The sequence below is a fragment of the Mus pahari genome, chromosome 2, assembly GCF_900095145.1.
Source record: "Mus pahari chromosome 2, PAHARI_EIJ_v1.1, whole genome shotgun sequence".
NCBI classification, from domain to species: Eukaryota; Metazoa; Chordata; class Mammalia; order Rodentia; family Muridae; genus Mus; species Mus pahari.
In genome coordinates, this window is record NC_034591.1 from 16,053,095 (window position 1) to 16,063,979 (window position 10,885).

The 10,885-nt window shown below is 41.9% G+C and overlaps 2 protein-coding genes across 3 annotated transcripts in view; one reads left to right on the forward strand and one right to left on the reverse strand.

Annotated features, from left to right (window-relative positions):
• Positions 1 to 8,015, reverse strand: part of Ccdc146 (coiled-coil domain containing 146) — a 115,025-nt gene extending 107,010 nt beyond the window's left edge. Inside the window, exon 1 of the mRNA XM_021191084.1 lies at positions 7,903 to 8,015. The gene's annotated coding sequence lies outside the window, so the exon portion shown is untranslated. The remainder of the gene's footprint in view (positions 1 to 7,902) is intronic.
• Positions 8,016 to 8,234: 219 nt separating this feature from the next.
• Positions 8,235 to 10,885, forward strand: part of Fam185a (family with sequence similarity 185 member A) — a 57,791-nt gene continuing 55,140 nt past the window's right edge. The window contains exon 1 of one of the 2 annotated variants that reach the window (XM_021191440.1): positions 8,235 to 8,907. In XM_021191440.1, the coding sequence (XP_021047099.1) occupies positions 8,499 to 8,907 (409 nt within the window). In that variant the 5' untranslated portion in view covers positions 8,235 to 8,498. The remainder of the gene's footprint in view (positions 8,908 to 10,885) is intronic. The other variant, XM_029535082.1, reaches the window with a different exon arrangement.

Consider the following 10,885-nt stretch of genomic DNA (forward strand, 5'->3'; position numbering starts at 1 on the left):
AAAAAAAAAAGCCCTTGGCAGACGGATCATTTAGATAAAGCTTCCCTTGTATGACTTCCTCTATTTCTAGCACATACCATATATACTTCAATCATACGCCACACAAATTATCTACATTTTGTAGAGAAGGAATCTGAAATTCAGAAAGGGTAGAGGATCCACCCAAGTTCAGCACTAATAAACAACAGGATTTATTAAAACGATGACTTACGGTCCTTATCCATTCATATTATATCTCATTTAAGACTTCCTCCATAGATCTGGAGAGATGGCCCAGCAGTTAAGAGCTCTTACTGCTATTGCAGAAGACCCAGGGTGGGTTCCTAGCACCTACATCAAGTAGCTCCCAATTCCTATAATTCCAGTTCCAAGGAATACATCTCCATCTTCTGACCCTACAGACACCTGCAAGCATGCATGCCCACTAACTCACATAGGCACAAAATTAAAAAAATATATATATCTTCAAAGATTTCCCCCAATGGTCTTGGAAAAGCCCTTTCTTCTTAGGCTTTTGCAATAGATGACTACTTCCTCTTCTTCCTCCTCCTCTTCTTCATTCTTCTTCTTCTCCTCCTCCTCCTTACACACAGCCTGGGGTTCACCACTTTAAATTGGTCCCCAGGGATGGAAACTTACTTGAAGTTCAGTTTAGACTTCAATCTCAATTCTTCCCTTCCTGTGTGACCTAAGCACAATAGTGAACCTCTAGCTGTCCCATCAGCTGCTAAAGGGGTGGACAGCAGTGGCCTCAGTCCAGAGCACAGCAGAGATTCCTCCATAATCAAGGACGGTCACCCACCACTGGCAGGTTCTTTTGTCTTGCATATATGATGCTCCGTTAACATTTCAATAACACACAAGCTCTATGAGGTGGTCCTGTCCAGGAGTTGATCCCAGAACTTTAATCTGGTATTAGTGTGAATGCAGAGCAAACTTCAATGGGAGGTTTGCTCTTCAAATTACACTATAAGATCTAAAACAAAGGCCTAGAATTGTGCAGGACATTGGGTATTGAAGAAAGAGAAAGTGAGCAAGACAGTCCTTAGTCAACTCCAAGTCAGGGAAGAACCATCATGCATGGCAAGTGAAGTGGGTCAAGTGTCCCCTCCCCGGCTGTGTATTTCACAGTCCCCCTTTCTGGTTAAGTAAGCATTTCCTGTCTCCACCCACCCAAAATGAACCTTCACATTAGTCTTCCTCTACACAGTCACTTACCCAATCTAGTTCCTCTAAGGGACAAAGGTTTATCAATTACTGGGTTAGAAGAGTAGTTTACCAACCCAATTTTCCTACCTTTGCATTGGAAGAAGCAAGAAAAATAAAATAAAACAAAGAAAATAAATTTAAACAAAAATGTCTAACACAAATCTAAATAAAATATTTAAATAATACAAATCTAAATAAAATAAATATTTAAATAGCATAAATCTAAATAAAATAAATAAATAACACGAATCTAAATAAAATAAATATTTAAATAAAATAAATTTAAATGAATAAATATTTGGATGAATTATATTAAATAAAAATATTTAAATAAAAATAAATTTCTGAGTTGGTGATGAGAAAAAAACCTTCACAGAGCCCCCTCAGAGTACCATATGAACCCAGAACCTTACCTTAAAGAAGGAAACAGTTTAGAGCTCAGGCATTTAAGAATATCAATTCACTGATGAGGGAATTTGGGAACAGCAATAAGGTATCACCACTTTTATCCCCTCAGATGATAAGCAAAGAGGATTATCTAGGTACAGAGGCCTGGAGAGGTCATAGAGTGGTGAGAGACAGGCATTGAGTTTGGTAGGGAAAATAAAAGCCTACGAATTCTTTAAGGGGTGATATGAGGCTATTACTAAAGGAGCTTTGGAAACTGTACAGTTGAGACCAGATGGGGATGCAGAACTCCCAAAGGAGACTAGGTACCATGCCCTCCCAAGACTCAGTCAGATGTTCGTCTCTGGAGGGTTCAGTCAGAGAAGATGCACCAAACCCTCAAGAGACTGGAGGCCCCAGGGAGTTTAGAGGTCTGGTGAGGTGGGGGGTGGGGGTGGAGACATCCTTGTGGAGACAGGGGGCAGGGAGGAGGTATGGGATGTGGAACAGTCAGAGGGTGAACTTGGAGGGAAATAAAATCTGGAGTGTTAAAAAAAAAGATTAAATAAGATTAAAAAATATTTTTGACATTTATCTGTTTTATAGGCTATCACCTCTTCAAATGGATGCAAGACACTTTTGTTTTTCCACTCATATTTGAGAGATATTTGGATTGGTTCAAAGTTTTTCTAATGTAAATAAACCTATAATAAAGTTGGAACTGTTGATTTTTTTTTCCTATTGAAAACTGGTCAGACTGTTTGTTTCTGATATGTTGGATCTGTTGGGTAATTTTTGCTTGGATGCTGAATGTTTTCAATATTATTCTGTAAAGCTCTGGGTCTCCTTAGGACTTACTGACTTGTTCGCTTTTATAGTCATGCCGTTTAGTTATACTCAGACCACAGTTATCTGCCTTCTGTGGATAGTGGTTGGAATCTTTTCTTTCCAAAGCCTTTGTTATGCTGAATGACTTTTTTATACAAATGCAAAATCCAAAGTTGTTTTGAGAGCTGGGTGTTTTATTGCTGTCAACTTCTTCGAGTCTTAATTAAATTTTTGGCTAGCTTCCATGTTTGTGCAGAGGTGAAGCCCATTTTGGTTTTTTGTAGAGATCAGATGTAAAATCGAGAATCATTTTCCCGAGTTCTCATATGAAATTCCTTTGCAACTCTCTTTCGAGCTTGTTGTGGTTCCTTTGAACCAGAGAGGCCAGGTTCCCTCATAATCTTTCCTTATGCTGTCATTTAGTACCCAATATTTCAGTCCCACAAGGCCAAGTAGCAAGAAAAAAGAAAAGAGAACGGGTATCCCCTACATCCTCACCGCACCCAGTCCCCACCCTTTTTCTCTACTAAAGGCTCATTGTCCTCCCAGGCGTATCCTTGGGTGTCTGTATGACCTGACAATGTCAGTGCAAATTTGAGTGGAACTGGCCTTGGGGCAGGACCAACAGAACAAAAGCAAACCGGATTTCCCCCCAGTTTCTGCATCTGAGTAGTCTTTTGGTCCTCATTTCAGTTCAGCCCACAGGAAGGACACAAACAAGGAAAAAAAAAAAAACTCACAACATAAGTATCTTAATTCTTAAATTGATATTTTGCAAAAATATGTTCATTTCATTATACATTTCCTTTTGCCTTATAGTTTGCATTCATTTCCTATATGAATGAGCTAGTTTATTTTTAAAAAGCTAAAACATAAAGACAAATGAAATGGTTAAAAATTAAAAACTTGCTGGGCGTGGTGGCGTAGGCCTTTAATCCCAGCACTTGGGAGGCAGAGGCAGGCGAATTTCTGAGTTCAAGGCCATGGTCTACAGAGTGAGATCCAGGACAGCCAGGTTTACACAGAGAAACCCTGACTCAAAAAACCAAAAAAAAAAAAAAAAAAAAAAAATTAAAATCTTTCCTGTGACCACAAAACTAAAAGGCTTTGAATGAAGCTGCTCCTCAACAGCTTGGAGGGAATCATCCTAACTTACTTGTGAAAGGATTTACTCAACAGTGAACTCCTACTGGAGATGAGAGACCCATAAAAGACTTAGAGGCCATGGTAGGAAATAAAGCCCAAGAGAGGGAGACCGCAAAAGAGAAACAGCAACATGCAAGTTCAAAGATGTAACATTGAAACTAAAAAAGAACTACAACACACAGGGCAATTTTAAAGAGAAAGCAGATTTGTAGGAAAACCAAATCAACTCCCTAAAAAGAAGACACAGCCATTAGGAAGAAAACGTGGGGTTAGAGAGATGGTCTAACGGTTGCTTCTGAAAAGAACCTGGGTTGGATTCCCAGAATCCACATGACAGCTCTCAACTGTCTGTAATTCCAGCCTCAGGGGATCTGACCCCCTTTTCTGATCTTTGAGGCACCAGGCACTCATGTGGTACCAAGCACAGACACATATTCAAGCAAAGCATCCAAACACATAAGAAAAAATAAGAAAACCCTATAGGGACATTACATACAAGATAAGCTAAAATTAGGAAAGGATTAGCAGACGCGAACACAGATTTGAGTACATAATCCAGGATGATGTACGAAGAATGAAGACATGCACAGCATGCAAACACAGCTAAGGGGCACGCATGAGAGAGTGCAAATTTCACACATATCCAGATATTTAGCTAAAGAGATGGCTTAGCGGTTAAGGGCACTGAGTTCCAGTGGTTCTGAGTTCAATTCCCAGCACCCACATTGTGGCTCACAACCATTTAGAATAAGTTCTGATGCCCTCCTCTGGCATGCCAGTGTATACGCAGAGAGAGCACTGATATACATAAAATAAATAAGTAAATCTAAAAAACAAAACCAAGAAAGCAGATTTATTTTTGAGAAAAACAAATAAAAGCAAACTACAATGCCAATTAATTCTCTCAGAAAGAAAAAAGATGGAACACTTTCCTCCTAATTTACCCTGATACCTAAAAGAAGAAAAAAATGTCAAAGAAAATTTCAGACTAATAACTCATATAAAATAAAATACTCAAATTCTCATTAATCCATTAGTTGAATCTACCAACTTATACAGAAAAGACAACAACATGATTAAAGCTCATCCAGGGAATGAAAAATGGTTCAATATTTAAATTATTCTGAGATATCACCATACCACAGTCCATTTCAAAACGACCGTCTGGTCATCTCAATACATACAGAAAAAAAAATGATTTAAAATATAATATCACTCAAATAAAAAGTAAATCAGGAGTTAAATGTCTTCAAAGGGGCATCTGAAAAATCTGCAGCCAACTTCATGGTTGCCCGTGAGATGCCAAACGCTTCCCCTGAAGTTTTAAGTTGGCCAGCGAGCTCGGCTTCACAATTCAGTGAAGCCTCACAGGTCTGGTTAGCCGGGCAGTTTCCCGAGGTGATTTCAAATGGGTCTACCTACGGACGCATTACACGTTCTCAGAAGTGATAGCTCTGAGGTTTTGGAGTGTATTATTGCCTCATTAGAATAACAGAAACTGCAGAAGATTTTTTTAACATTATCTGTAATTCAGAAGTGAGCACAGTTTCATGGCCTTCATCCCTTCAACTGAGCGACTTAATCCTTTGTCTGATTACCTTTCCTTCTGAAAACTCTTCTGCCCTCTGCTGTCCATGAATTGAACATAAAATAATAATAAAGTCACCACCTTTCACATTGATTTGGTAGGAAATACTCTACGTACCTGCATTTATATTTGGATGCTAGGAAATTCCCTAAATTTCTAAGACACGCCTAGGCAACAGTACACACTAAGAAGTCCTTACTGTTTTTCCTCATTAAAAATGCCAAACATGATCATTACTGATGACATGCAAAAGATGTAACCATTTAACTCACTGCTTAGAGATAGATAACCATCCTTATAAGGTGGTGTATATCCTTCTGGAATTGTTTCCGTGATGTAATTCTATATTACATATATTATTGCTGTTACAGAATTGAGATTGAACTATACACAAAGGTTAGTATGTACCCTTTTACCCAATTTTATATTATGGATTATTTCAGGACATTATTTTTAATTTTCTATATAATTTACAAATATAAAATTTAAGCATTACTCTCTCATTTGGGGGCACTTAGATTTTTTAAATTATTTCAAACTCTTAATTCTAGCTGCATATGTACCAGAAGATGGCCTAATCGGCCATCATTGGGAAGAGAGGCCCCTTGGCCTTGCAAACTTTATGTGACCCAGCACAGGGAAAGGCCAGGGCCAAGAAGTGGGAGTGGGTGGGTAGGGGAGCAGGGGCTGGGGGGTGGGGGCGTATAGGGAACTTTCGGGATAGCATTTGAAATGTAAATAAAGAAAATAATAATAATAATAAATACTGAAAAAAGATAATTTGAAGGCTTGTCTGAGTATGCATGTCCACATGGAACACAAAGCCAATGGTGTTACTCACTGAGTGAGCATTTGCTTATCATAAAATCTATTTTATAGTCTACTGAGGCAGGAGAGAAGCCCAGGAAAACGATGGAGAACTGGGAAGAAAAGGAGCTCCCATTCTAGAACCTGACCAGTTTGTCTCACCAGCTGAAGATGAAGAGTTCTAACACAGCTGTCAACATTATCTATGAAGGTCACCAGTCTCATATAGTTAGATTGTTGAAGGAGCAATGGATCACATGGAAGGCCTAAATATATGTGGCCTTTCTTCTTTCTCAGCTATAGAAATCTTACCAAAAACCCTACTTCCAGTAAAAGACATGTTTTAATCCCCTTTTACAATTCTTGTGAGACACAGTTTTATTTTAGGACTATAACCCAATCCAAGACATCTCTAGAGTAATCCTATAATCTCACTTACTGAAAAAAAGAAGAGAAAGGTTTTAAAGAAGTTTCTTAGAGAAATCCTTTGAGGCATAACTTGAGAGTCAGTGAAAGAGTGAATCTGTAGGACTTCTGCTAAGTCACTTAAGGGCAAACTCAAGGGAGCTTGAGGAGCTTACACCTGTGCTCTTGGGGGTGTCTCTTTCTCTCCCTGAGTGATCAATCACCTCTAGCAACCCCTGTGCTGCTTAAACCTTTGTTTAAAATCTATTTTTAATCGACCCTCTTTCATATTAGCCTCTCCCAACATTTTTTTCCAGCAAAGTCAAGGACAGGTTTCACCTTGGTGGAGGTCCTTAAGGATAGGGGCCTTCTTCTCAGAGGGCTGACAGCAGGGAAGGGCTGCCACTGCCACCACCACTACCATAGTCTTCACTCAGAGAACAACATGGACACTGGGGAGGACTTTAGCTTAGTCTATCTATCGATCTGTCACTTCAGGTTCAAAGAATTGGGGTTCCACGTTTGGCTGAGAGTTTTGATCTTTAAAGGTATCATTTTATTTACTTATTGTGTATTTTATTTGTCACACACTATATAGTCCAGGTGGACCTCAGATTTGAGATCCTTCTGCCTCAGCTTCCCAAACGCTGTATGTAAGGAATTTAGGGAATTATTTGTAGAATGGGGAGAAGAGTAGGCAAAGAAGCTGAAATAATGTCCGCAACCTCCCCGTTTTCCATTATCTTTACTGCCTACTGAATAATAAAAAAGGAAAGAGTTAACTTATAGAGTTATTTAGCACAGTCTATCTTATATCAAAACTGAAGAAACATTTCTTGTGAAATAGATGATCCAACAGGGCCAGGAAAATAATCTGATATCCCCTAACAAGTCTTATGATCCTGAAAGAGAGAGGAAGAGGGGGGGAGGAGGGGGAGGGAGGGAGGGAGGGAGAGAGAGAGAGAGAGAGAGAGAGAGAGAGAGAGAGAGAGAGAGAGATTGATTTTATTTTACCATTAAGGCCAAGGATCAGTTGCAGGGAAAGAGATCAAGACTGTTCTCTAAACAAGTTCAAATGTCTCCAAATCTCTTAGCAACTTAGACATATGCCGTTCCTAAAATACTTTAATTATTTTACACACTGTGCACCGCTTTGTCCATTGTTTCATTTGATAAATGTGGTAAAAACAAAAAAAAAATAAACCTTCTATATAAGGCATTTTATAAACAAATAGTAAAACCCGAAGGCATCCAATGACTGGACTAAGATTACTACTTACAGTTAAGAAAGAGCCAGAATTCTAACACTTTTTCTATCTAGTATTTTCTACCTAAGTGGGAGTTCCCTTAAAGGACAGAGAAGGGAGGAAGCAACAACACGGGTCTCTCCTCTCATGCTAAGGTCTCTTGTTAGGGGGATTCTCTATTCCCAGGGAATCCACATTAATTTGGTGAAGTTTGGTTCTAACCACCTAAAGAAAGTATTCCTAACTTTGAATCTGATTCCCATCTATAAACATGCTGTTTCTTACCCTTTCTTTTGGTCCTGATCCTTATTTAGACTCTTATTTTTCTCCGTGTGTTTTGGTCCCTGGGGTTTCACTTCAAAACTTTACCCTCTCCTAGGAGTTGCGTCCTTGGTATCCAAAGTAACCACACAACTGAGTTTATCCTGTCCCTCCTACTCTTTCTATTGGTCAGTTACATTAAGTTTTTTTCTTTCTCTGCTCTCTTGGCCAATGGGCTTGAAGCAACTGGGGAGGGGCGGGGGCTCCTCTACCAATCGGTTCTTGCCACTCTGTGTATTCAGCGCACTGTCTCCTGGGATATGTAGTTTCAAAGCTACCAGAACACCTTGATGTTTGGCTCCTTTAAAACTACATATCCCGACGGCCTCCGCCAAAGGGGCGGACATAGGTGACTAGTCCCGGTCAGGGTTTCGACTAGGCTCTTTGAAGTTTTAATTTTCCTCCTCGGATTTAAGTCGTTGAGTATTGTGCTGGGGCCCGGCTCGTTCTTCCTCGGCGGAGCCGTGCAGGCGGTCGCCTTCGTGACTGACCCGAAACAGCTCGTGGTTCGTGCGGTCCCGGGACCAGCGAGCCAAGGCTGAAGAGTTCCAAGGGAGAGCATGTTCGGCCGCCTCCCTCCTTGCGCGTCCCGAGTGCGGGCGGGCGCCTTGTTCGGAGCTCTCGGGGCCCGGACGTGCGGCTCCAGTGGGGCGCAGCGGCGGGGATCGGCGCCCGACGACCCTGGGGCCGGTCTGGCGCGTGGGGCTCTGAGGGAGTGGACGCTGCAGGTGAGCCCGTTTGGGCGGCTGAGGGCGCGGCTCCCTTGCCACCTGGCCGTGAGGCCCCTGGATCCCCTTGCTCACCCGGACGGCGACCGCGTGCAGGTGGCGGTGTGCGGCGTGGGGCGCGGGGCGCGCGGCCTGGACAGCCTGCAGGTCAAGTATGATGCTGCTCGGCAGGAGATGGCCATTCTGTCGGACGACATCGACCCCCAGGCGTCGGTGGAGGTGAACGCACCCGTCAAGTTTGGCAAGTGAAGTGAAAAAGGGTTTGGGTCACAAAACTACTGTCTTCGTCTACCTGGCCCTTTCCGGAGGACTCTTTTCTAAAGCAACACTCTTGGGTTCCTAAATAGTGTTTAAGCGCTGGGTTCCCAACTAAGGAGGAAAATTAAAACCGAGTAGAAGCTTGTATTGGAATAATCTGAGTCTGATGACATTGTGGAGCCCCCATGTTCTTTATCACAGTCATTAGCATCGTTCAGGGTTGAGGTTTCTTTTTTTTGTTTGTTTGTTTGTTTTTTTTTGTTTGTTTGTTTTTCGAGACAGGGTTTCTCTGTGTAGCTCTGGCTGTCCTGGAGCTCGAACTCAGAAATCCGCCTGCCTCTGCCTCCCGACTGCTGGGATCAAAGGCGTGCACCACCACGCCCGGCGCTTCTCAACTTCTAACTAGCCTACATGAATAAGAGACCGTGCCTCCAAAATGTAATCATCTGAAGGTGCTGGTGGGGCTTTACCACAGTGCAGAATAAGATGGGTACCAAAGAAGGGAGGGGCCAAACTTAAAACCGCTTCTCTGAGATGGATATTGCCTCTGCTGGCCATCCCAAATCACCTCATTGCTGCTGGCCATCCCAAATCACCTCATTGCTCCTTTTAAAAGCCAGAGGCCTATTTCCAGGGTACTGCCTCGATTCCATAGGCCCCTCAAATCTACATAGCTGATTTTATTGATAGTTGTTCCTCCAGCTTGTGATAGAGTGGCCCAGTGGACGTCCCATTACTACTGCTGTGTTGACCTGAATTCCCCATCCTCCTCCCCAGAGAGAGAGAGAGAGTGTTTAGCATCCTGTGGCTTACCTGTGTAGTTGTCAGCTCTGCCTTGTTTCCTGCCTTATGACAAGGCTCAGGTGGGCAGGCAGTTCTGCTTGTGTCAGTGCATGGCTTTCGTGCACTCTCATTTCCTCGCAGTACATGTTGCTGATTTAACCCACTGCCATGCAGTTGAGGACATTTATACTGTAATGATTAAAGCTGTAGCACTGGGTCCCAGCAATGTGCTTTGGGGAACATAATTGTGCTGTTTAGTTTGTTGTCAGCCTGACACAGCTAGAGTCACTTGGGAGAGGAGCCTCAATTGAGAAAATGCCTTTGTCAGATTGGCCTGTAGGAAAGTCTGCATTAATCAAGAAGCATTTCTTGACTTATGATTGATATGGGAGGGCCCAATCACACAGGTTGACCCTGGGTTGTATAAAAAAGCAAGCTGAGAGACTCCTGGAGAGCAAGGTGGTGTTTCTTTGTGATCTCGTCTTCAATTTCTGCCCTGAGTTTGTCCTGACTTTCCTGCATGATGGACTGTAAGTTAGGAGCTAAACCCTTTCCTTCACCAATGGCTTTGGTCAGTGTTTTATCACACCAAGGTAACAGGACAATAGTATTTGTTTCTGTACTCCAGATTAAGGGAAATCATTAATATTAATGCAATTGCATAGTCATTGTCACTTTTTAATTTTTGTTATTGCTGTATTGTTTTGTTTTTTTGAGACAGAATCCCTTTACAGAGTCCTGGAACTCAGTGCAGACTAAGCTGACTTTATACTTAGAGATCCATCTGCCTCTGCCTCCTAAAGGTTGAGATAAAAGACGTGCACCGCAATGCCCAGCAATTATTTTGTTTTTATAAAGAGATATCTAAGGTGACACTTTAAATTACAGTTGAGAAGGTCACCTGTCAATCCCTATTTTCCAAATTTTCTTTAAATACACTCACAATGTTGTGGCTTTAATTCTTCTCATCACTCGGGTTTTTGTTCGTTTGTTTTTCTTTTTTTATTAGATATTTTCTTCATTTACATTTCAAATGCTATCCCCAAAGCCCCCTATACCCTCCCCCCACCCTGCTCCCCAACCCACCCACTCCCGCTTCCAGGGCCTGGCATTCCCCTGTACTGGGGCATATGATCTTCACAAGACCAAGGGCCTCTCCTCCCACTGATGGCCGAGTA